Source organism: Poromitra crassiceps (assembly GCF_964638095.1).
Source record: "Poromitra crassiceps genome assembly, chromosome: 16".
NCBI lineage: Eukaryota > Metazoa > Chordata > Actinopteri > Beryciformes > Melamphaidae > Poromitra > Poromitra crassiceps.
The window spans coordinates 4,548,557-4,576,325 of record NC_139645.1 but is presented as its reverse complement, the minus strand read 5'-3'; the positions used below and the strand labels follow the sequence as shown (position 1 = coordinate 4,576,325).

General features: G+C 46.0%; 1 protein-coding gene across 1 annotated transcript in view; it reads left to right on the top strand.

Annotated features, from left to right (window-relative positions):
• Positions 1–27,533, top strand: part of coro2ba (coronin, actin binding protein, 2Ba) — a 418,611-nt gene extending 391,078 nt beyond the window's left edge. Inside the window, exons 2-12 of the mRNA XM_083653095.1 lie at positions 2,670–2,870; positions 12,765–12,881; positions 14,572–14,721; positions 16,255–16,419; positions 18,393–18,509; positions 20,131–20,235; positions 21,782–21,878; positions 22,254–22,366; positions 23,261–23,351; positions 25,683–25,822; positions 27,206–27,533. Coding sequence (XP_083509221.1) covers positions 2,670–2,870; positions 12,765–12,881; positions 14,572–14,721; positions 16,255–16,419; positions 18,393–18,509; positions 20,131–20,235; positions 21,782–21,878; positions 22,254–22,366; positions 23,261–23,351; positions 25,683–25,822; positions 27,206–27,346 — 1,437 coding nt within the window. The 3' untranslated portion in view covers positions 27,347–27,533. The remainder of the gene's footprint in view (positions 1–2,669; positions 2,871–12,764; positions 12,882–14,571; positions 14,722–16,254; positions 16,420–18,392; positions 18,510–20,130; positions 20,236–21,781; positions 21,879–22,253; positions 22,367–23,260; positions 23,352–25,682; positions 25,823–27,205) is intronic.
• Positions 27,534–27,769: the final 236 nt, after the last annotated feature.

Below are 27,769 nucleotides of genomic sequence, written 5' to 3'. Positions count from 1 at the left end.
AGACCATCTGAAGAAGAACAACCCCCCTCGTACGAGAGTCAAAACACAAACCTGCCCGTATGTCTGGCTTCCTGTAATACCAGTGGTCCTGCAGCGGTGGCGCTGTAACGGCGCAGCGTGGCCACAGCTGAGTGATGAAGACGATGATGGGATGCTGTTCTTCCTCCAGTGTGGTTTGGGAGAGTCGCAGGGAATGACAATGGCGGCGGGATGGTCTTCTTCTTGGGAACGTTTCTATTAGCATGCACACACACACACACACACGCACACACACACACACACACACGCACACACACACACACACACACACACACACACAGCACTCCCGGGCCCGGGCCAGTTCAGCCCCGTCCAAGTCCAACAGAACAATGCTGCATAGAGGATCGGCTGATGATGTCATCCGGGCGCCGCTGCCACTGATGTGACACGGGTCATAAATCTTCTCCCGCCACTTCCTGCCATGAACTGATACAGTCTGTCCATGGTCTATAGATACAGTCTGTCCATGGTCTATAGATACAGTCTGTCCATGGTCTATAGCCCTGATACAGTCTGTCCATGGTCTATAGATACAGTCTGTCCATGGTCTATAGATACAGTCTGTCCATGGTCTATAGATACAGTCTGTCCATGGTCTATAGATACAGTCTGTCCATGGTCTATAGATACAGTCTGTCCATGGTCTATAGATACAGTCTGTCCATGGTCTATAGATACAGTCTGTCCATGGTCTATAGCCCTGATACAGTTTGTCCATGGTCTATAGATACAGTCTGTCCATGGTCTATAGCCCTGATACAGTCTGTCCATGGTCTATAGCCCTGATACAGTCTGTCCATGGTCTATAGCCCTGATACAGTCTGTCCATGGTCTATAGATACAGTCTGTCCATGGTCTATAGCCCTGATACAGTCTGTCCATGGTCTATAGATACAGTCTGTCCATGGTCTATAGCCCTGATACAGTCTGTCCATGGTCTATAGCCCTGATACAGTCTGTCCATGGTCTATAGCCCTGAGACAGTCTGTCCATGGTCTATAGCCCTGAGACAGTCTGTCCATGGTCTATAGCCCTGATACAGTCTGTCCATGGTCTATAGCCCTGATACAGTCTGTCCATGGTCTATAGCCCTGATACAGTCTGTCCATGGTCTATAGCCCTGGGATGGTCGCTGGTCCAAAACCCCGATTTGGATTCCGAAGATGTCTCCCGATTGTATGTCGTGTTCGGCGGCGGCTGAGAGAGATTCCAGAAGTGATGAAGATGAATAGAGGAAGGGCAGTAGCATGTCAGTCACATGACGTCCTGTGGCCGACGCCATACCAACACAGCAGGAAGCCCATCAACACATTCTTGTGGCGGGTTTAACAAATAAAAGTGAATTTCTTATGTCACAAGTCCAACCACTTCCCCTTGTGTTGTGTTGTGTTGTGTGGTGGAGCGGTCGTGATCTATGGCTGCTCCTCTGCTGAACGAGGCACTTGTGTCCCAAAATAGCGTGGGAGAGGACAGAACATATTTGGACGTGTCGGTCAGAGATTAATCACTGCGGTGGGACCAGATGCGATAAAGACATTTGTAAGAATCATTTGAATTCTCGCGTGTGATAGAGAAAGAAAGTGCTTTTGCGTTTGCATTTCCCCTCTTGAAAAATGAAACGTGTCAAAGCAGTTTTCACACTTCACCAGGTCTCGCACCCGTGACCAATTTGGATGCATCTGTGACTCTTATCATGTCGGCACAGATGGGACAGTCCGCCCTGTCACTGTGGGGGCCTGGGTGGTACAGTCCGCCCTGTCACTGTGGGGGCCTGGGTGGAGGGTGGGTGGTGGGTGAGGGTTTTGGCAAAACACTGTCTATTTTCATCATGTGTGCATCTTAGTCCACTTTCTAACAACGCTGATATGAATGTGAAGTTTCCCTCAGAGCGTCATTTCATTTCATATTGAAAGATACTACCAGCTTAGGTTAGCGGTTCAATGTATTTTAGTCTAACTGCTCACAATGTCAATTATTATGTGGGAACACTTGCAGTAGCAGATCACAAAAGTAAGCATGTTAGCTACTGGACATCTCTGTGTAGTTTCCTCATCGAGACACTGTGGAGCGCGTCATCATTCAGCCCCCCCCCCCAATCCTGGCGTTCTCCTATGTCACGTGTTGCACACAAAGATCATATATATGGAAGATGAACACTCCAACTTACTTCCTTGACAGCTGGATCTACATTTTTCTTCTCGCCAATTCTCAACGGCTTCCTTGTTTTGCTCCGGAGTACAAAAGACTTGAATTGGTGATTTTTTTTACATTTGTTGTCTGTGCAGCCCACCACACAACAGCTTTTAGCTATGTTTAATTCAAGGAAAATGTGGTGTGTGGAAGTGAATGGAGAGCTTTCCCCCGTGATGGGCGTGGCCTATTTCATGCAGTGTCTCTATGGTGTAGAAGAGCAAGTATTCTGTCAGGATGTCCTGTTAAAGCTCATATTAACGTTTAGTCTACATAAACATCATAGCAGATCCATGGCCTAGATAAGTTGGCCCATGTACAATATGGTAAAAGCAGCTTGGAAAACAAAGAAATGTTGTCATTGCCTCAGTGTAACTGTGTTTATTGAGGCACCGCGGGAAGTCTAAATGTTTCCCCTCGCTGTGTGATTTGTCCCTCAGATGTCATGGCGTCCGACCTACCGAAGCTCCAAGTTTCGAAACGTGTACGGAAAGGTGGCCAACCGGGAGCACTGCTTCGACGGCATCCCCATCACCAAGAACGTCCATGACAACCACTTCTGCGCCGTCAACGCCAAGTACCTGGCCATTGTCACGGAGAGCGCCGGTGGAGGCTCCTTCATCGTCGTCCCTGTAGCCCAGGTAAGATCAGCATCATTAGACCAGGGTTTTCCAAAAGCGCCTTCGAGAGATGGGCACTAGTTTCCGGGGCTGGGCGGTGTTTGGAACTTCAGGCCAATCACTGTGCTTAAACAGGGCAAACTCCACTCAACCGTAGTCTGGATGGAAAAGCCTCGCTCCGAGACTTCCGGCTATGGGCGGAACGTAGGAACCAAAGTGCTGTGCTTCAGGGAAATATTCAATTCTTGCGTTCCATACAGACGTGATGTTATGGAACCGGCAACGTTTCTTCAAGTACTTCTTTGAATACTTTCGTTTGGTATGTCCATGCTTCTTATTTTTTCCCTAACTGGTAGCGACTGGCGAGGTTAAAGGCTGCCTACTGCTGCATTTCTATGGGGGAACGAAAACACTGCGGACCAGAACACGGGACAGGAACACGGGGGCGGGACATCCTGCCTGTAGTAATCTCTGGTTAAAGGAGAATTTCGTTTTTTTTTAACCTGGACCCCTCTCCTCACATTAATTATGATCTGACGACTCACCCAGCGATCTCCGCGGCGTTTCTGGCCGTCCTAGCGTTGTTTTGAGATCAATAGCGTCCAAGCCAGTCGTAAAATGGAGCTCCGAGGGGGCCAAGTGGCAGCCTGTCTTTCCTGCATCTAAATAGCCAGTTTTATTCCCGTTTTCGCCACATATCATCACATATCTCATCCCTCAACAACCACCAGACTGATATTTCCTCCCGGGCTGTTTCCCTGGAGTCTCCCAGGGATCAAATTACCTCACTCGTGATCTCGGTCACCAAGTCTCGTCAAGTCCCGCGATACTTTCCTGCCGGCTGGCCAACTACAGTCTGGTGGTTGTTGCGGGATGAGATTATGACGATATGTGGCGAAAACGGGAATAAAACTGGCTATTTAGATGCAGGAAAGACAGGCTGCCACTTGGCCCCCTCAGAGCTCCATTTTACGACTGGCTTGGACGCTATTGATCTCAAAACAACGCTAGGACGGCCAGAAACGCCGCGGAGATCGCTGGGTGAGTCGTCAGATCATAATTAATGTGAGGAGAGGGGTCCAGGTTAAAAAAAAAACGAAATTCTCCTTTAACTCAACCGGGACGCAGAGCGACTTTCAACAAACGCACTATTCAAACGACAAGCGCAGAGCGTTTACTGAGCCGCGGAGCTGACAGCTTGTGTTGGGAACATTTCCATAAAGAAACCTTATACAGTACTGTAGTATTTCTGCCTCACCACCATGTCGACTTTTTCGGACCGTGCGGAAACAATAACGTGTTGAATCCCAAAGCATTTGGCAATACATTGGTACAGCTGATGGTTTACTCTCCTTGCTTGTCTCATCCAGAGAGGTCTGATTATCACGGCACTTCCCACACACAGCGTAGCCCCCCTTCCCTCCGCTGTGAGCAGAGACTGTAGCTTATATTGATATGCAAATTGGCAGTTTGCTGCTGTGTGGAGCTGGGTCAGAAATGATAATAACAATGCCTGTGGATTTTCTTACGCTGACGCTGACTCGGAACACTAACCTCTGTAGTTATAGTTATGTGTTATTGTACATGTGTTTCAAATGCCACTCAACTTCCTGTTTGTCCAGAACAAATCATACACATCGAGTTGTATGTCGTATAGACGTGAGCGTAACACACATTTAGTCATTTTACATCAGTGAGTCAACACATGCAATGCCTCTGATTTCATTGACCACACAGCACTGAGTGTAAGATCTGCATTTAGAGCTGGTCTCACACACAAATTCAGCCCAGGCCCTCCTGCCAGTGCAAACCGTGCCCGGTCTTTTATCTCCAAGCCAGGAGCTGAAGCCAAAGTTGTAACAATGTTGAATTACTGTAATAGGAACACATAACAGGCATGGTAATATTGCCCATAAATAGGCTACTGCAAAATTGCATTGTTGTAATGGAAAATGTGTAGTTTTCACATAGAGACAAGTCCGCATGTCTTGGAACGCCCACAAAATGTTAAACGGCTGGCGCGCGAGTGGGGTAAACCCGCCCATATATCTCATGGGCTGACTCACCAAATACGGTGCTGCGGCTCTAAACCACAGGTTCGGGGGTTCTAGAGCAGAACACAAGACGTCTGCTCAGATGTGCGTTTACTGCGGTGGTTAAATCCCCGATCGTGTCTGCCTGGGCTGGGCTATCAGCTCAATTCTAACTTTGCTGAATGGATAGAACGGGGGTTTTTACCCCACCCTGACCACGCCCCCAGCAAGGCTGAGCCAGCTAAACCAGCGTCTATGACGAGATGTGGCCTCAACCTATACTTCCTTGGAAAAGGAAAACTTTATTTTCTGCAAAGCTACAGAGAGTGGGGCTGGGCGATATGGACCGAAAGCCATATCTCAGTATTTCTAGGCTGAATGGTGATATTTGTTAATTAGCCTATTGTAGACAGGCCCCTCACTTTTAGTTTCTGATTTCTGTGTGGTGCTGAGTCGGAATAGGTTGGGAACTGCTGAAATACAGTACGCATAAGTACTCCTGATTTAAATATGGGCGATGACGAGTTTTTAAGCGTCTCATCATGAGTCATTATGCAGATAGTACATTTGTCTTTTAACAATTGGGAAAAACGTTTTACAAACTTGCATTTAACTGAAAACTTGCTTTCGGCTAATTGTATGTGTATAGCCTAGTGGTTGGTGTTGGTAATTATTTTGGGGAGTCCCAGTATTGTTTTGAATTCTGCTGCTGAGTGTGCCAGTGCCTGAATGAATGTTGGGATTTTGTGTGTTAAGGTCCTTACACATCGGGAGCGTTTTTTCCGTGCGATTAATTCGCACGTCAATAATATTTTCCGAATCTGCATCAGTTAATGCAACCGTGCTGCATACCAACGGCGAAGTTTCGCTGAGCGTTATTGCGGTGTTTATTTTTTCGAACCACGGTCGATTTTTCAGAAATTCGCTTCCGACGTGTACACATCTGTGGCTGACTGTGATTGACAAGGTGGGTCAAAACTCGCATCGTAATTTCGTGCCGTATATTCGCATCGCTCTTGATGTGTAAGGACCTTTAGCTGTGTCAGTCAGAAGATCGCTGCTATGTGGGATGTTGAGGACCCCTGAATGTGCAGAGATGAGGAGATGGTTGATGACTTTGACCAGGGCAGTTTCTGTGCTGTGAAGTGGGCAGAAGAAGCCAGACTGGAGGGGTTCATCCAGGTTGTTGGCCTGGAGGTGAGAATGAAGTTGGGCGGGGACAAAACGTCCAAGGACTTTAGAGAGGAATGGTCGGTTTGAGATGGGGCGGTAGTTGGAGAGTTTGTCTGGATCGAGACTGCGCTTTTTTAAGGATGGGAGTGACAGCGGTGAGTTAGACCCAGAGGGAACGTGACCTTGTATTGTGATAGTGACAGATTGAAGAGGGCAGTGAGGTGGGGTGTGAGGGCGGGGAGGCAGGCCTTGGTCAGAGTGGTGGGGAGGGGGATCCAGGGAGCAGGTGGTGGTTATGATGTCAGTAATAAGGGGGGAGTTTTCAGTTATGTTTATAACCCCTTATCACAAGCATGTCTGAAAGGGCTTAAATTACATTGCATCGTTACAGTCATATACTACACCCATCTACACATAACATAGATTACACACACATACTACACATACTACACATTTTACTAGATTACGATACCACCCAAACACAGTATATTTTTGGACTGTGGGGGGAAACCGCAGCACCCAGAGGAAACACGTGCAAATTCCACACAGAAAGGACCGGGGGTGGAGATTCGAACCCGCGACCTTCTTGCTGCCGTGAGGCGACACAATGCTAACCATCTCATTTCAACAAACGACACTTTGAATTCTAATTGAGGAATCACAAACGTTCCTGCCTTCCTTTGCCTCTTTAAGAGAGACTCAGCCAACAAGGCTCTTCAGAGGCTCCTGGCTGCCAAGCAGGCAGAAGTAGCCGATTCACTGAGCTGAGCTCTTCCGCTGTTGTGTCCAGGAGACTGGGCTACACTTTACGAGCTTAAACTGACATCATCATGGCTATAGCTATAGCGGTCAACTATGGAAAAAGACAGATTTATTGGTGTGTGTGTGTGTGTGCGCATGTGTGCGCATGTGTGCGTGTGTGTGTGTGTGTGTGTGTGTGTGTGTGTGTGTGTGTGCGTGCGTGTGTGTGTGTGCGTGCGTGTGTGTGTGTGTGCGTGTGTGTGTGTGTGTCTGAAGCAAAGACTTTTTTTGTTCTTATACAGATAGAACCTATACAATGATCTACCTACACTGCTTGACCCAAACCTGACTGTTAATATTTTCAAATGAGGCTGCAACAAGTAACACACCCAGGTCTGAGTTAGGATACTTACTAACAGGCTTTGTTTTGAATTTGTTGCGAATACGAGGAGGACTGCAGCGTCGGAGGGGAATGCCCAACTTTCTGGAAGTGCTACTACACTTATTAGACAAAAGGTTTGCTTGGAATAGAAAGGACACCACAATAATACTGAATAATGGATTTTGTCCTTATAATAAAGAATAAAGAATTAAGATACGGGGGGAAAGTATGATGTGTTTCTGATGATATGTTTAGATATGTTAGAAACCCAGTTGCAAAAAGGCAGTTTAATGCAGTCATTATCCCAAAGGCAGCTATATATATGTTTATTTGGATGAATTAACGAGATGAAAGTAATAATCAAAATAAATGTGTAGTCTAGATATGTTTATTAGCAATTAACTTGATCCGACTATAAAAAAAAAATCTTTCTAAACTCTAATTCTAATAATTCTGCCACTGACCGTATTGTATTATTATATTATTTTTCGGGCTGTCTTCTGTTGTCATTGACCCCCTCCAAAGATCACGCGTGGATCAGATTGCTCATAGTGACAGAACAGCTCCGAAGCATTTCCTCACGTTTCTGCTGACCGGACGCTTTTAGAATGAGCAGCTACTGCAGTATCCTCTGCTCTCGACCCTCAAGGCCTTCACAATGTGAGCCCACTCCGGCTCTGATGACACCAGGGACTCTGATGACACCAGGGACTCTCGGTACGACACCGGGGACAACATTAGCATGATGCACCTGCTCACAGAGTCACATTGTCTGCAGCGTGCTGGTGCTGCGGAGTCAAAGTCACAACCGCTAGACTGAAATATAGGTGGAGAAAAGGGTAAAGATGTGGAAACGGTTGTTTCTTTTTCGGTGAAATTTGTAAAAGATTAAGTGTGGTAGATCTTCGGGGGCTTCCAAATTAGCTCATTTCTTTCCCCAGATTTTTTAACCCCCATTAGTGCAAATTGTATTATTATAATTAGCACTAAATTAGCACTAAATTAGCTCATTTCTATGTGATGATGCATTTACACTGGAAAGACATGATACCTTTACATTTGTCAATACACACATTCATAGTGCACAGATTTAACATTTCCTATATTGACAGCTAACCTTCGAACCGCGTTAAAGGTACATTCAGCGATGTTTTTGTCATCTCTGATTGGATCGTTTGAGGTCGGCGCCAATTTTTATCCAATCAGAGAAAAGTTGACATTTTCTGGGAAACTGAAGGTCGGATCGCGATGCTTATTAAAGGGACTATATGTATTTTTTCACCCCGAATCCAACGCCGCCATCCTTGAGTCTCTACGACTTATGGTTGCGGAAATAGGTCCGCCCTGCCTGCAGGACTACAGGAGAGAGATAGAGGACAGTGGGGGGTTGAGGGTTTCAAGTCACTGACCAAACACTCTATTTTAGTCATTGCTGTCAGAAAATATAGAGCCATTTAACACTTATTTTAACACAAAAACATCGCTGAATGTACCTTTAAAGCCTAAACGCAGAGTGTCAAACTAAAGGCTACAGTTGCGTCATGGAAGCAGAATACAGGAAGTAGACCGTACAGCACAATGCATAAAGAGAAGACGTGTTCAATAGAAGGAGGCGTGGCATGCCCGTTGCCACGGTGATGTCAACAGTCACAATTTAACCAGCGGAAAATCAATTAATTGACGTCTGCCCTGTTTGGCAGAAGCGGTCATCAGACGCATGGTCTGTGGAGTGCCGTGTGCGTGTGTGTGTGTGTGTGTGTGTGTGTGTGTGTGTGTGTGTGTGTGTGTGTGTGTGTGTGTGTGTGTGTGTGTGTGTGTGTGTGTGTGTGTGTGTGTGAGAGAGAGAGAGAGATCACTAACGGCAAACTGACACAAAAGGAGAGGAAAGTTAACTTGTATATATTTTCTTTCAGTCAAGTTTGAAATAAAGAAAATCAGAAATCTCCTTTTCAGTTTGCGATCTCTGCCGCCTGCATCCTTCTGCTGCTTGAGCTGTTCTTGTTCCGTTAACACACAGAACGTGCGGTGGTGGGCGGGGCTAATGACATGTGACGATGACAGCCAGTGAGACGGCCATATGGTAGCCCCCCTTAGACAATCCCACCAGCGTGAACGGTGGCAGGACTACCAACTGGCACCACCTGGCACACAGACTGACGCATAAGGTCAGGATCACCTTGTGGGAAATTAAATATTCCTGTGATTATTTTGAGACAAAGAAGGAGTCTGAGCAGAGAGATAATAGTGGATGTGGGGTTTGCAGTTATGTGCTTTTTTTTGTGATAGCCCACTCATTCTGCTGCTCGTCGTGACATCTTTGGTCTTATTTTTTCCCAATTTCTAACCTTGCGCTGGCTTTGTGTCTGTGTCTGTAACGGTCTCCCACACATACACTGTAAAAAGATGAAATGAAGTCCTAGATGGTTATTTACAGTGAGTGGTGGTGAGTGTTAAAGTGTGCACTGTTGCAAACGTTCCACTTTGATCACAGTGGTAATAATATCAATACTACACAGTAACAAACTACAGAGCACAGACCTCCGTCAAGGCCAATAGTCCAGTCGGCTATGATACAAATTTTGGTATAAATCAAATTTCCAGTCACAGGTTATAGGACGAATCAGCGTGGCGTCACTTGCCACCCAGAAATGCGGAACCCCACGGCAGTTAACTAGTACGAGTTGTGCCAAACAAACGTTAATATCTCAAGAACTATACATCACATCGCTTATATTTTGACATTCTGAGTGAGAGCAGAATTAGCTCAAGAGTTTGATGTATAATATTATGCATGTCGTGTTAAAGTTGTGTGAACTGTCGTCGTTTTTAAAATGTAAACAGAGTCGGCCGGCTAGAGTCAGACACTCAAAGCTCAGGCTCCATAGGGTTCCATTGCCGTTGCCACCCAGTGACGCGGTTTGTTTACCAAAATGCTGCTCGCTCATATTGTGCAGCAAGTTCAGACTGCTTATATGCTTCAGTAACCTACAGCTGAACCTGAACCCTTCTGCATCCCCCCCCCCATATGGTCATATACAGTATTGCATTTTCCATAACCATTCAGTCAAGCCATCACTATCTGAGTCGATTACAAACCAGCTCCTACTGGGGGCAGTGATGTTGAGATAGGATGTTGAGATAGAGGACAGAAGCTCTTCTGACCACGAGAGATGAGCGCACGTGTCAGCCGGGATCCGCTGAGACGGGCCAGGCCAGGACAGCGCCGCAGGCTGCCTGCCTGCACAGCACAGCACAGCCAGGCCACATGTGCGTCTGAAGTGGAGCGGTACCGCCCGATCCAATCACAGCAGAATATCAATTCAACTTAATGAGCATGACTCAGCAGGTTCTTACTTTAATGAATAATAGCCGGCCGCCATATGGGAGCAGCCCGCCCGCCACAGAGTCTATTTATGAGCTGCTCGGCGTGGATTTATTACTCAGTCAGTCTTATGAATCAGCAGGCAGCCGCGCTACGGTAGCCCGTAGCATGTCTCCTGAGGAGAAATATTGGCACCGGTGGCGGAATAGAGGAAAAGACACAAGTCGTAAATTTATGATTGTAACCTTGAAGTATCGTGGAAATTTCATTTTAGTTTTATTGTTTCTTTAACAACCCCATCCTTCAAATATGATTTTACATTTTAGCCAGACGAGCCATAACGCGCATCTCTTGCAGGGCTGATGTCTGGCTAGTGATACGGTACCTATAGAACGTCAGTGGTATCAGCCTGATTACTGTCAGTAAGGTTGGTTTGGAGTTAGTAGTGTGTTGTTTTGTCATGGAAAGATAACAGCGTTTTGTTTATTTCTTCTTTCATTACCCTCCTGGGAAAAACCTTGTGGACCCCTGAACCCTGTGGTTACCAACAGATTGATTGATTGATTGATTGATTATTTATTTATTTATTTATTTATTTATTTATTTATTTATTTATTTATTTATCAGGTATTTGTTGCCAACTAAACCAGTCATCCCTCCTATCTCATGTTATTAAGATTTTGAAGCACTACTTGAACCTCCTACTCACTGTCGAAAAGTCTAATGCTCTATTTACAGTGGTTCTCAAATGGGGGTCCGGGGACCCCCCTAGGGGTCCTTGGGGATGTCATTTATTTTCGCTATAATTCCATTCCTAAGTAACACAATGACTATTTTGGTCATGGGTTTTATACACTTTCTGTAATAAAACATCTAAAAGCATCAATCTTATTATGGGGGACCGTGGGACAAAATCCTATCAAATGGGGGTCCGTGGTCTAATCTCAGTTTAGGGGTCCTTCATGTGAAAACATTTGAGAAGCACTGGCCTATTAGCCTGTTTCGCCTATTCTAAGCTTCACAAGGGAAATCAGATGTAGCCTTAGTTAAAATAGCACAAATATGAGCTCTGCTTGAGGGCCCGTCATGATGTGTGACTGCACATTTTAATTGCGATTGCATTTTAAATGCTGCGTTTTTAATTGTTCGAGGTGGAAAGCCTAATGATCGTGCCCGTGTCGTTCTGTACGCCTGCAGAGGACTTGTTAGTAGTTACTGTCACCAGGAAGTGACACGATAACAGCCTCAATGTCCGCTGTGATGTTTCAATCTGTGTTATTATATCCTCCTCACCTCAGGGTTCAGCGAGGACACGTGTGAACCACCACACACACGCGCGCGCACACACACACACATGCACACGTGCGCGCACACACACACATGCGCGAGCACACACACACACATGCACACGTGCGCGCACACACACACACACACACACACACACACACACACACACACACACACACACACACAGACACACACACACACACACAGACACACACACACACACACACACACAGACACACACACACACACACACACACACACACACAGACACACACACACACACACACACACACACACACACACACACACAGACACACACACACACACACACACACACACACACACACACACAGACACACACACACACACACACACACACACACACACACACACACACACACACACACACACCCAGGGTTTCGCAGACCTGAAGCTCTTAGCCAAATCTCAGGAGGAAATAATCAAAAGGAGGCCAGTGGATTTGAAGGGACATCAAACATTGACGACATCATGACCGACATAGAAAAGAGGCTTCCACCAGCTGACTGTCGTTGTTATGGGCCAGCGCCCCACTGTGGACAATGTGGGTTATTACAGTAGCCATCCTCTTGCCTCTGGACTCCAGGTCCAGTCAGAGGCCTGTTTTGCTGTGGATTTATCAAATCAACTCAGTGACGTGTTTGACCTGTTTGCCGTCTGGCCGTTACCGGTATGCCATTATTAGATGAGGTCTCTAATGTTGACATCAAAAGGAGCTTAGAAGATCTTTGGTCCACCATCAGTGAAGCTCGATGAATGCTGATTATTGATTGCATATGTGATGTCAAATTCATTGTGTTTTATTTTCTTATCACTGCTTTCTATTTGATTCGATTCGATTCTATTCTATAATGTGTTATAGTATAATCTATCGTTTACTTTTAGGTATCCTAAAACAGAAAATGGAAAAATAACACATTTGTGTCCCTCTCTTCCAGGCTGGCCGCATAGACCCTCACCACCCGAAGGTGTGTGGCCACCAAGGCAACGTGCTGGACATCAAGTGGAATCCCTTCTTTGAAAACATCATAGCATCCTGCTCTGAAGACAGTTCGGTAAATAGAAAAATATGTCTGTCTTCTACTCATTCTAAAATGTGGTGAGCAGCTGGGCTCATCCAGGTCAGTGGTTCTCAGCCTGGTGTACATGTAGGTCAGGATGCAAGATGATTTTTACAAGGTCGTGTCATGACTTCAGGGCTTGGAGAATGGGAGACATAGATCTGAAATCATAAGTACTTTGTTGTCCTTCATTTTTATGGGTTGTGTCACTGCTGACTTAGAGGGCACAGAGGCAGGTTAGATCCAGAAGGTCACTGGTTCCATCTCTGAATCTACCCAGAGAGCATTAAGCTAGTGATTGGAATGCAACCGGCAGCTGCTGTAGCCCCTGTTGTTATGGGCCAACGGCCCCAAATGAAGAAAAAAAATGGCCGATGACCCTAATGCCTTTGAGCAAGGCACAAACCCCCCACTTGCTCTGACTGCAGAAATGTCATCATCACAGACACACTATCAAATCATTATCACTATTACATTTACTCTCACTCTCAGATGCTACATGCTACATAGTAAGATATTCCCTGGTTAGTACGAGGTATTTTTAAATTGTTCCTTTGTGTCTCTGTGTGCCACCTGTTAGCGTTGCTCTGTTGACTGCAGTAACGTCATGGCTCTGTGTCGTGTATACTGTAGCACTTTCACTTCTGGTTACACAGCACAGAGCTTCTACTACACATAGCTGTAATCCAGCCTAATCCACGAGGGCTAGCGTGATAGCATGTGTGCTATTTCTGATCATAGAGGTCTCTCGATATCGTAATACTGATAGTGGTTGAGAGATGGATGCAAAAGATAATCTGCCCGTCATATTAATATGCTATGAAAGGCATGTGGGCATGGCCTTTTGCATTACATACATTACATTAATAATTCACCACTGTAAAATGCCTTTCTGTGTGTGTGTGTGTGTGTGTGTGTGTGTGTGTGTGTGTGTGTGTGTGTGTGTGTGTGTGTGTGTGTGTGTGTGTGTGTGCGCGTGCGCGTGCGTGTTTGTCTTGAGTCAAAATTGGGGACACACACCCGACTTAAGACCAGGTGACTGGAGTTGGTAAAAAGCGGATTTTGGGGTCAGGGGTTAAGGTTAGGGTTAGCTAATGGTTAGTTAGGGTTAGGTTTAGGCAAGTAGTGGTTGGTTAGGGTTAGGGTGAATCTCCACGCTCTTAGAAGAAGTGGTGTTATATGGAACCGTTAAGGGTTCTATAGCTTGGTACGTATTTGGAACCCTCAAATGGTTCTATGTAGTTCTATTTTCATTTAAAAGAACCCTTGGGGTTCTATATAGAACCATTTTGGGGTTCTATATAGAACCACCTTTTAAACATTATAGAACCATTTTGGGGTTCTATATAGAACCACCTTTTAAACATTATAGAACCATTTTGGGGTTCTATATAGAACCACTTTTTAAAAATAGAACCCTTTGGGGTCCACCTTTGGGGTCCACCAAGTCGACACCTTAAGAAGAAGAAGGGTTCTTTGAAGTCTTACAGAAATTGTATAGAACCTTTTTAGACGTAAGGGTTCTTTGGTAAATTATATAGAACCTTAGGTTTTATATAGAACCTTAGGTTTTATATAGAACCCTAATGAACCTTATTTTCTAAGAATGCAGGGAATGTACAGTATGTAAGTCTATGTAAATACCTCCAAAGTGACTTGTGTAAGCCTGTGTGTGGTTGCTCAGGTGCGGGTATGGGAGATCCCAGAGGGCGGTCTGAGGCGCAGCATGACGGAGGCGGTGTTGGAGCTGTACGGACACAGCCGACGCGTGGGCCTCATCGAGTGGCACCCCACCAGCAGCGGCATCCTCTTCAGCGCCGGCTACGACTACAAGGTGCTATGCCAGGAGCTCTGCACACCGCACGCTCAGGAGCTCTGCACACCGCACGCTCAGGAGCTCTGCACACCGCACGCTCAGGAGCTCTGCACACCGCACGCTCTCTGCACACCGCACGCTCTCTGCACACCGCACGCTCTCTGCACACCGCACGCTCAGGAGCTCTGCACACCGCACGCTCTCTGCACACCGCACGCTCAGGAGCTCTGCACACCGCATGCTCTCTGCACACCGCACGCTCTCTGCACACCGCACGCTCAGGAGCTCTGCACACCGCACGCTCTCTGCACACCGCACGCTCTCTGCACACCGCACGCTCAGGAGCTCTGCACACCGCACGCTCTCTGCACACCGCACGCTCAGGAGCTCTGCACACCGCACGCTCTCTGCACACCGCACGCTCTCTGCACACCGCATGCTCTCTGCACACCGCACGCTCTCTGCACACCGCACGCTCTCTGCACACCGCACGCTCAGGAGCTCTGCACACCGCACGCTCTCTGCACACCGCACGCTCTCTGCACACTGCACGCTCTCTGCACACCGCACGCTCTCTGCACACCGCACGCTCAGGAGCTCTGCACACCGCACGCTCTCTGCACACCGCACGCTCAGGAGCTCTGCACACCGCACGCTCTCTGCACACCGCACGCTCAGGAGCTCTGCACACCGCACGCTCAGGAGCTCTGCACACCGCACGCTCTCTGCACACCGCACGCTCTCTGCACACCGCACGCTCTCTGCACACCGCACGCTCTCTGCACACCGCACGCTCACATCAATGCAGTATAGGCTAGGCTGGCATGGTTAAGACAGCCAACACAATCATTTAACATTGAATGTGGGTTGAAGGAAATGTACCCTCAGATACACTCACACAGAGTGTAGTGTCTATTCTGTTATTTTGTGGTGGTGAAGTGTTGCAATTTAAATGTTTGGTGTACCACTTTCCCTCAACCTTCCTTATAGTGATTTCCTACATTTCCCAGAATGCACTTCCACAACCCTGGCCGAATGGGTGTGGACTTTTGCTTTCAATAAAAAGCTGGGCTTGTGGGCATATACTGTACACACTGTAAGTACAGTAGCTAGCCAGCTAGCTGGTGAACTGCTGACTAACAAAACTCAACATGTCTTGTGACTGCATTGCATTCTGGTCTATTGAGGCTGCTGTCTGTGGAGACATTTATTGTCTCTCTGCCTCTTCTACTATGATGCTTTTCCCAATATATGACTTTTGAACATTGATACAAAATGGCGGCTCTGGAAGGAAGGCTTTGCTGTTTCATTTTGAGGGACTGACAATTACTGTTGTTGATGCATTAAATAGCATAACATTTTCTGCTATCAAATGTCACTGTAGTTATGCTGCAAAAATCCTGATGTCCACAGGAATCAGAAGAAATACACCACCAAACAACAAAAGGAGCTCAGAATGCAATTTTTTTAAGTGTAAAAAAAACAGTCCTACTTTACAGTCCTAAAAACCTACTTTAACAGTGTTCAAACAATCCCCCCTGACTCTGTCAGATCCTGATCTGGAACCTGGAGATCGGGGAGCCAGTGAAGATGATCGACTGCCACACCGACGTCATCCTCAACATGTCCTTCAACACGGACGGCAGCCTGCTGGCCACCAGCTGCAAGGACAAGAAGCTGCGCGTCATTGAGCCGCGCTCCGGGAGAGTGCTTCAGGTGAGGGGGGCGATGATAGGGAGGCGATTATTATTTATTTATTTATCTATTTATTTATCTATTTATTTATCTATTTATTTATTCATTCATTCATTCATTTTTCCTAGGATGAAGGATGGGTTGGGTTTAGGCAATAGGCATGAGGACGGAGTGATGATTGGTTGGGTTTAGGCATGAGGAGTGATGATTGGTTGGGTTTAGGAATGAGGAGTGATGATTGGTTAGGGTAAAATACATATCGGGGTAAGGCTTAAGCCAATCAGAGGCAGAGTCATGCCACACACACAAAATATTGTGAGAGGGAGAAGGGGGGCTTGTTGGAAGAGGGGGGAGGCTGATACTGTACAACACGTTTAAGTGTGCAGTGTACACACACACACCATAGATATCAGGGTAAGCCAATCAGAGGCAGAGTAGGGCGGGACCCGCCTTTGCCATCCTGTGTGGGGGAGGGGGGGGTGAGAGGGAGAGGGGTTCCTGTTGGAAGGGGGCGGAGCGTGGAGGCTGATACAACATATGTATGTATGCATATAAGTGTGTAGGCGCACACCATAATGACAGCTGTAAGAGCTCATTATATTCTGCATGACATTGCTGCTTCTGAAGATATTGTTGATTATTTATTTATTATTATCAGATGTGAATAATAATCAAAAATTCTACTTCTACAGCTCGTCTCATTTGCAGGAACAAGCCGCAAATTATTTGAACTCATTCATTCAAAATTATCGTGTCCAGTTTGCAAAGTGTCCAGTCAGTCACACAAGTTCATTAATAGACACTGACCTGAGTTATTGAATTTTCTTTTAAAAGGCTGAAAAAAATTCTGGTCATACTGTATTCATGATAAAAAAAAAATATCGTTTAGGACTGTGTTAGCAAAATTGAAAATAAAATAGTGAAATGATTACAGCTACCCTGAAGAGCAACCTTTTAGCACTGTGTTCTAAAGTGAATATATTCTATTAAAGCTAATATAGAATTTTTATTCATTGAAGCCAACCTGCCTGGGAAATGGTGTGAGTCCAGCTCATGCTAAGCTGTCACATATTCTCTCTGTGATGTATGATGATGATGAAAATGATATAAATACACAGGGTTATTGCCACGGGCCTGGAAGGTGCTTGCAAGTGCTTTAAAAAGAAGAAATCGAGCACTTGAAGGTACATGGATTTATCTAAGTCCGGTAGGCTGAATTTAGCCTACCGGAATCTCTGTGTTTGAGCCTCGTACGCGCCGTCATCTCAACTTTGCTGGGCTGAGCTTTACACCTCCTTCCTATCTACACTAGTATCAGTCTCACTCTCCACTCTCCACGAAGGCTACAAGCAGCAATGCTGAGGATTTCAAGATTGCTTTGAGTTTGTGTTAAGTGTTAATTATTCATTCTGATCTGGATGACTGGAAACACATTTGCATTTGAGGACTTACGTGTGAACATCTCTGTGAATGATTGGCCTGTAATTTTGAAATAATTTGTCCTTAAAAACTATCATTACTAAAAGAGTGGCAACCCTGAATAAATGATAGCATCGGGAGGGAGAATGAACTCAGTGGTTAACACTGTTGCCTCACAGCAAGAAGGTCCCGGGTTCGAACCCCGGTCCGTCCCAGGTCCTTTCTGTGTGGAGTTTGCATGTTCTTCCCGTGTTCGTGTGGGTTTTCTCCGGGTGCTCCGGTTTCCTCCCACCATCCAAGAAAGACATGTATGTTAGGGTTAAGACTCCTGTCGGTGCCCCTGACCAAGGTACTGGCAAAAGAACTGGAGTTGGTCCCCGGGCGCTGCACTGTGGCTGCCCACTGCTCCTAGTTCTAGGAAGGTTCCTAGTAGAGGATGGGTCAAATGCAGAGGATGAATTTCCCCAAGGCGATAAATAAAGGATAACTTAACTTAACCTGGTATATTATTATATTATTATAATATAATATGTATTGTTAAAGTGTGGTTGTGTGTGTGCCTCGTGCTCCACCAGCATGCCAGCTGTAAGAACCACCGCGTGAACCGCGTGGTGTTCCTGGGCAACATGAAGAGGCTGGTGACCACAGGAGTGTCTCGCTGGAACACGCGACAGATCGCCCTCTGGGACCAGGTCAGACTAAACCAACCACATGGCTGATGCTTACAATACGCCCGTTTCACATGCAGCCATTTTGTGTCGAAAAAATGCAGGACGTTACACCATATAAAAGTGAATGGTCATGCTGCTGATATAAATTGTATCTAGAATTGACGTCAGCAGCACGCTGTTTAATTTTTTATGTCGTGTTACTTCCTGCATTTTCGACACAAAATGGCTGCTTTGGGTGTAATGTGAGATAGGCGTATAGAGCTTCAACAGTCACATGACGTCACCCTGTCTGAAAGAGAATTCCCCATTCATTTTCTCCATAGACATTTTGAAAAATCCTTATATAGTTATACTTATACTTATATTTAAGCAATATAGCATGAGAGCCGCGCAGCTCGAGTGCTATATTGCTTTTATAAAACGGTTTCCAAGTATAATAATATAATAATAATAATACTATAAGTCCGACTATAAGTCCGACTGGCTACTGATAGAGTCAGTTGAAACACTACTGTAAGGCGGGACCTCTAGCAAGAAGATAGACGTGCGGGTGATTTGATTGGATCGTTCTGGAGACTGAAGTCGACATTGGCCAATCCTGGCGCTTGCTGAGAAGCTGAGAGCTTTTTGCAAAGCCTGACACCAGAGCCGTATGCCGACACCAAGTAACGTTACGTCTTATTTAGAAATGCGGGGTTAAGAGTGAGGGCGCGCGAGAGAGGGGTTAAGACATTAGCCCGCGTCTATTCTTGTACAAAACATCATTTTCTGCGAAGTATTAGTAAAGTTATAAGCGAAGATCGATTCACAAGGATCTGAAAGCTGTCTCCGCCATTTTGTTTTTGAGGTACTTTTAGTAAGAGAGTTGCGCCATCATGCGTCCATAATGACTCATTGTACAAGACTTGAAGGACTAGTGACCCTCCATACAGCAGATCAGGAGAAAGCTGTTTGGCTCGAGCGCAGCGCTGCCTTTTAGTAAGAGAGTTGCCATGGCAACCAATAACCCATTGAACTCGGTTACTGGAATTATACAATGGCTGTGAACCAATCAGATTGCTTGATTTGAGAGAGCCGTTGTATAAAGTCCTTTATAGAGTTTTAAGGCTGGAACCAAGCCAACCAGCGACCTACTGAATCGTGAGTGACCATCAAACTACCAGCAAAAACAAAAAATCAAAACGAGTTGGAATTGGATTTTCGATTTCCCCATTTTTATTTGTTGCTTTCAGCAGGTGATTCAGTCGGTCACGGGTTGGCTTGGTTCCAGCCTTAAAACTCATTATATAAGGATTTATCTATAAATCCTTAAATATAATAGAGATATATAAGGATGTATAATATCCTTATAATATAATGTCTATAAGGATATATCTATGGAGGAAATGAATGGGGAACTCTCTTCTGGACTGAGAGACATCACGGAAAGTCACGTGACTGTTGAGCTCTATGTGGGAGGGGAGTGTGTGTGTGTGTGTGTGTGTGTGTGTGTGTGTGTGTGTGTGTGTGTGTGTGTGTGTGTGTGTGTGTGTGTGTGTGTGTGTGTGTGTGTGTGTGTGTGTGTGTGTGTGTGTGTGTGTGTGTGTGCGTACGACGTGTGTGTGTGTAACTGTACAGTATGTGTGTGTGTTGTTCTTCCCAGGAGGACTTGTCCATGCCAATTGTTGAGGAGGAGATAGACGGACTCTCAGGAATGCTCTTCCCATTCTACGATGCTGACACACACATGTTGTACCTGGCAGGCAAGGTCAGGACTTCCACTATGTCACATTATGCACACACACACACACACACATTGAAAAGATTTATTTCAAACAGAACAATACATAAAAAATGAAAAACGGGAATAAAATAATAATTAATGGATAATAATAACAGCCCAAAAGACTTAAGCAAAACAATAAGTAAACTCCAACAGAAAGCACAGGTAAGGGGACATTCATACCAAAAGCGTTTTTGGAGCTGCCAGCGTCTTTCTGCAATTCATTCTCTATGTAAGGACGCGCTAGACGTGCTCCTCTTTTAATGAACGCACCTGGCGTTTCAGCGCTGGTGGCGTCTGTTGTTTTTGGAGGAGCGCTGTGGACGTTTTAAAGCTGAACAAAGTTGAACATTAGAGGAAAAAGCGCCCTGATCGTCTTTTTCACTCCTCCTACCTTTTCTCCTCCCGAGGGATTTTCAACCTCGGCTGCTGCCAGAATTGGCAATAATCTGGCTTTCATGTTGACAGTGAACAACATCAAACAGACAAAACCAGCTGGCTACCGTCCGTGTGGTCGTTGTGTTCTGATCCGTACTGCACGCGCCTACAGGGGAAAACAAACGGAGCGTAAAAAAACGCTCCGTGCGCTGTGTTTTGTGCACAATGGAAGCGCTCTCTCAACATGATTTTCAAATCGTTCTGACTGAAAAAAATGCTTTTGGTGTGAATGTCCCCTAAGACTCTTAAGAGGCCTGCTGGACGGTAGGGGTGCTCCAAAAAATCGATTCTGAAAGGATCGCGATTCTTAATGCCACGATTCCTGGATCGATTCCAAACTCCCAAGAATCGATTCTTAAAATCTTTTTTTTTTTTTTTTTTTTACAGTGCACCTGAACGCAACATGCAAGATACCGGCTGAATAAGTGTCCAAATGTTCATGTCATTTGTGTACTGTACTGCCACGGTGCCACCACCTCTTGCACTTAAGAACTCTGGTTAATGTATTCCCCCCAAAAGTCTACAGATCCCCCCCAGCCTATAAATCCATTTTATCTGAAGAACATAAGGGGGGAATTCCCCCCTAGTTTGCAAAATGAATTTAGGCCCTGACTGTAATACAGAAGTTGAATTTGAAGTTCAGCATTAATACATTTGTCATTTTTTGTCTTATATTTACCTTTGTGTGTTATTGCAATATAAAACTACATAATTGAGAATCGATTCTCGATTCTGGAATCGAGAATCGTTGGAATCGAGAATCGATTCTGGAATCGGATCGTGACCCCAGGAATCGGAATCGGATCGGATCGTGGCTTAGCCGGATCGGAGCACCCCTACTGGACGGTGCCAAAAGTCATAAGGCATTTTTTCCCCCATGTATATTTAGAAGTTGTAAGGTGTCATGCTTCTACGTGAAATTGATGTGGGTCGTATTTATTACAAAATAGGATGGGTTCATATGAAATCCAGGACTAGCCTATCCTCGTCTGCAGCTCTGCCCTGCCCGGTGGCGCTGTCAGATAAGATGAGGCTGTGTTTGGAGCATTAAGAAACCTTCATGTTTCAAAGCCACGTTCTGCTGCCTTGGCAGGGGGACGGCAACATCCGTTACTTTGAGATTACCACAGAGAAGCCCTACCTTCAGTATCTCATGGAGTTCAGGTCCCCTGCGCCGCAGAAAGGACTGGGTAAGTCATGTGTTGATCACTGGAGAGAGATCCCATTCCCAACCACCTCATTAAGCAGACTTTTGATATGTCTATATGGAGGGGAATGACTTGGATGGGGTGCCAGGGTACTTGTTCTAAAAGTGGCTTGCATGGGTGAAAGGAATACCAGAATAAAATGATTAAAAGCTAAATAAAGAAATAACACATTTACCTGATCTGCATATCCCTCAGTAGCAGATGCACATTCAAATAGAATAGATCAAACATATGAGGTCACATTGCTGCCTGGTTCATATTTTTCTCTCCTTTATTTGGCTCAGGGTATGCCATGGATTGTGTGGAGGGATTCCATGTTGTCATGTTATCTTCACGTCCTTTCCTTCCTGTCCTCAGGTGTGATGCCAAAGCACGGGCTGGACGTGGCAGCCTGCGAGGTGTACCGCTTCTACAAGCTGGTCACCCTCAAGGGCTTGATCGAGCCCATCTCCATGATCGTGCCAAGGAGGGTCAGTGGGACTGAAATACTGAATTTAATTTAATTTAATTTAATTTAATTTAATTTAATAATAAGCAATATACCCCGTAATGTATCAAACACTATTAACCCAAACTTTGGTACCAGGGTGATGTTACCTTCTGTAGGTGGTGACAACACCTGGCACCAAAGAAAACCCAATAGAGAGGCAAAGTGAACGTCACTTCCTGCTTCAGCACTGTACTAGAGATTTTCTTCCGCAATTTATTTTCCCATAGACATTTCGTAAAATGCTTATAAAAATAGTTTTACTTGGTGAAACCAAACGGTTCAGCTATATTTAGAATCGGGAGAGACCATAGAACATTTCACCAAAAAACAACAACATAGAAAAAATATTTTCTTTATACCCGCATTTCTTTTACGTTTTGGTGCGAGTGAAATGTTATGCGATCTCTCCTGTTTCCAAATATATCTGAACCATTTTGTTTGAACAAGTAAAACTATTTTTATAAGCATTTTACAAAATGTCTATGGGAAAATAAATGGCGGATGAAAATCTCTGTTACAGTGCTGAAGCAGGAAGTGACGTTCCACTTTGGCTCTCTATAGCAGATGACAATTCCAGCAACTTTCGACAGATATGGGTTTGGGGTTCAGTTAGTCATTATGCAATTTCTGACTTTTATTGCCTTGAGAGTATAGGGCAGAAAGTGAGTTTTTGAAAGCCAGAAATCCCCACACATGGCAAAGTAATTATTAAGTCATTTGTAATAATTTGTAATAATTTTGATCTTCCGCTCTAGACTCACAGCTGTGGTGGAACTCACAGATGCAAGCCTTTTCTTATCATCAAATAAGGACATGCATTGATTGAAAGAGTCTGTAGTGAAAGCACGCTGTGTGTGTGTTTCCTGGTTTCCAGTCAGATACGTACCAGGAGGACATCTACCCCATGACAGCAGGCACAGAACCTGCCCAATCGGCCGGCGAGTGGCTGAGTGGCATCGACAGAGGTAAACACACACACTGGACTGATGTTGCCATGGTGGTTCATTCAGCAACATCTCAGCCACAACCCCCCTTTGTCCACCATCAACCCATGTGAAGGAAAAGGAGAGTATATACTGTGTACGACAACGGTTCTCAAAGTAGGGTCTTGGGACCCCCAGCTCTCCAATTACAGTAGTAAGATTGGCTACAGGTGGTGTATGCTGATGTTATTTCAATCATGAGAGACTAGTAAGAAGGTTCAATAAACTTTAATGAACAAATAGACAAATTCAGTTTGGCGTATGACTCCATGATATGATGACGCTCCTCTTGAGATGAGAGAGGAGAGCGTCAGTGATGTATAGGATAGAGAATCCCCCCATAGGGAATTCTTCAGGGGTCATGACGTTGGTGGTGGCAGGGGAGGAGGTGGGGCGAAAACAACTGCTTCAGCGATGAAGATCACAGCAAAGACGATGCTTTCAAAGACCTGAACGTTTGGATGATGTTTGGATGTTTGGATGATGTCATCAGCTAGAGACACAGGTCACATGACTGACTGATGAAATGTGAAATTATACAAAACCACCAGCAGAGCGTGCTAAAACAAGATACAATTAACTGACTAACAAGGCAGCACAAATGGAGTTATGCAACCTGAATGAAAGGGGTGTGCACAGCATGGGGGTGATATAACCTAAAACTGGGCGTTAGCTGCAGATATAATCTTCATGCTTGAAATTTAGTCTTAAGACATCACTTAATCTCTGGTCCTGGTTTGAAACACAGTCACTGAAGAACTATAGGAAATTTAAATTAATAAATGGACAGTCCTGTAAGTCAGTTTTGGTGGAGCACGAAGTCCTTCATTACGTGTGTTAGTGGTAGGGAGTGGACTTGGTTCAGGCGATGTGTGCCCAATGCTTGGCGGATCCGGACCCGACACACGTGGGCCAGAGGGCATCTCTTGGCCTCCAGAAAGAACCTGAGAGCCTCGGGGTCCGCCATCTCCTCCAGCTGTGCCTGCTCCAAGGTCACCAGGGTCGGATCGGCGCCGTGGTCCAGGAGCAGCTGGACGAAGGCCGCATCACACCCGCTCTCCAACACCACATCCAGCAGGCGAGAAGCCACGTCACGGGTCAGAACGCCAGCAGGAGCCTGGAGCAGCAGGCGGAAGCAGTCCAGGTTGTGCAAGACGGCGCTGATGTAGAGAGGAGAGTCTGTGAGGTGATCGCTGTCCATGTTAACAGTAACATGGAACCTGATGAGTTCCTGCAGTATGTCCAGCCTGCCCGCCCAGGCAGCCTCGTAGACCGGGGTGTGCGAGGCTATGCTTCCAATGGGGTCGGCCCCGGCTTCCAGGAGGATCCGGACGCAGTCCAGGTGACCGCGGACCACGGCCCAGTAGAGAGGCGTGTACTGTAAGGCATCAGCTAGGTCTACCTGGGCTCCCTGGGTGATCAGGTAGGCCACACAGGCAGCGTGACCCCGCCTGGCTGCAATCCCCAGAGGGGTGCTCTGTCCGTAGTACTCCACAATCCTCCCCTCATTGATCCACCTTCTGAAGCGGTCTCTCTGCATCAGGGTCCTGAGTCTGTCCAGGTCTCCTGCGTAGGCGGCACCATGGAGCTGCCCATCGTCACGTTCTGCTCGAGTAGCCATTCCTTCACGTCTGTCGCTGCGTCTCAAACAGGCTTTATGAAGGGACAAATTGTTCGAGTGACATCACTGATGACATCACTCACTGATGACATCACTATCGCTCGAGTTACATCACTGATGACATCGCAATTGCTTGAGTGACGTCACTGATGACATCACAATTGCTCGAATGACATCACTGGCGACATCATCCATCTAGAACATGTACATCTTTACTTGGCACGCTCGATTCCTAGGCTCGGCCGCTACATGGCCTCGCCCGCCCTGCAGCTCTATGATGATGTCATAGATATTGTGACATCATCAGTGGGACAAAAATTAAAAACAAACAAACAAACAGACAAACAGAGCCCACTTGCTCCCTTTTTGATGATGATGATGAGTAGAAAGTACAGATATTTGTGTTAAGATGTAGCGAGTAAAAGTAAAAAGTCTGAAAAATAAATACTGTAAAGTACAGATACCTGAAAATCCTCCTTAAGTACAGTAAGGAAGTATTTGTACTTAGTTACTTCCCATCACTGATCACCCATTCTAATGTTGCTGTGCTTACTTGTAACCAGTGTTGTAACTAGTTACTAAGTAATGCATTACTGTAATTCCACTACTTCTTGTGGTAACTAACTGGAAGATGTCGCTCTCCTTGTCGTTGAGTCTTCGTGTTCCCATGTTTGCTCCTCTTGTGCAAACAGACCCGGTGCTGATGTCCCTGAAGGAGGGCTACCAGCGGCCCAACCAGTTGGTGTTCAAAGCCCCCGCCAAGGAGAAGAAGAGCATGGTGGTGAACGGCATCGACCTGCTGGAGAACGTCCCGCCCAGGACAGAGAACGAGGTGAGCGTGTGTGAAGACCAGGAGGGCTGGCGTGGAGATATGAAAGCGGGAGGGATGGACAGATGGATAGAAGGATTCTGGCTGTGTACATTAATAGATGGGTCAATGACTGGATGCTGATTCAGGAATAGATTGATGTACAATAAATAGCCTGGTAAAAACCATCCTCCTGATCATTCTCTTTCTCTCTACGTATCAGTCCGCACTTCCAGCCGCTCTCAGCCATTTCCGTGGGCGGGAGTACTTGCCTTGACAGACAACTCCTTCAGCCAATCAGCGTCGGTAAATCTAATCTAATTCCAGTTGGAAGAACGGCAAAAACGTATTTTCTGCCGAGAAACTCTGCTGATGCATACTCTTGTTTTTTTTTGTTTCCCCCCCCCCCCCCCCCGATTTTTTATCCCATTTTATCCCCCATTAGTGCTCATTTGATTTCTCAATCCTGGTTGCTACTCCATCCTCTGCCGATCTGGGGAGAGCCGAGACTGGCTCCATGCTTCCTCCGAGACATGGGCAGTCAACCAGCCGCTTCTTTTCACCTGACAGAGGAAGCTTCACCGGTAGGACATAGCACGTGGGAGGTTCACGCTATTCCAACCAGTTCCCCTCCCTCTGAACAGGCGCCCTTAACGATCAGAGGAGGAACCACATTAGCAACCAGGATATTGCATGTTTTTGTGAAGGGGGTTCCTATATGAAGGAAACCCCCGGGAGGCACGGGGAGAACATGCAAACTCCACACAGAAAGGGCATTTTGCCGACCCCACCCGGGCGGTGGGCACTCGAGGACATGCGGACGGGCACGCACTCCTTCAGCGTTCACCTCGTCCCCAGGTGGGAATCGAACCCACGACCTTCGAGCTGTGAGGCGATAGTGCTTACCACTGCACCACCGTACCTCCCCATACTCTTGTTCTTGATTAATTGTTATCGAGTTCATTACTGCAATAACTGCACTTTATGGCTGTGTGTAACGTTAACGATACTGCTCATTGCTTCGGGAGACGCCATTACTCGTTTGCCAGCAGCGTCCCTGATTGGCCGGTTATGTCGTTAACTACGGCACAGATCCCTGATTGGCTCGGTTACGTTCTAATTTGTGGAAATTGACTAGGGTCGAGTGGAAGTCCAGACTGATCCATGAAGTGAACCAAGCTAGAGGTGTTGGAGAAATGAGTTTATGGGTGCAGTGCACTGAGTGCAGTAATGTAGTGAGATATGTGAATAATGCAAGTTTGACACCGCTTCCTGTACTGATTACAAAATGTTTGTAATGTGTGCTTGTGTGTGTGTGTGTGTGTGTGTGTGTGTGTGTGTGTGTGTGTGTGTGTGTGTGTGTGTGTGTGTGTGTGTGTGACTGACTGACTGACTGACTCTGCGTAGCTCCTGCGGGTGTTCTTCCGGCAGCAGGACGAGCTGCGGAAGCTGAAGGAGGAGATGACCACCAAGGACGTGCGAATACGCCAGCTGGAGCTGGAGCTCAACAACCTGAAAAATGTTAGCCCCGCCCCCAACAACGTCTGACCTCTGAACTCTCAGCCCCTCTGGACTGGCCAAGCAGCTCCCTTCACCCCCAAATCCAACAACCCCTCCCCCCCCCCCAACAAGCTTCTGAGACCCTGTTTTTTCCTGATCTATCACATGAACTTCATCCCTGCTGCCTGTGGAGGGCAGCACACTTGTAATAACTGTTGGATAATGTTATACAGTAACTGGTACAATTATGGGAATATTGTAATAACGCCGATGATGTTAACTAATGGAGGCAAGGCGATGTTCACGGATTTGCCACCTTGACATCAAATTGATGCTAAGAAAAAGCCTGTGATCCAACCACTCACTATTGGGATGACTTATGTTTTTACAAATTAATATCCATCGATGTATCGTACTATTAATACTTTTGTGATGAATTATCGCATATTTTGAGGTCCATCCTAAGGCAGG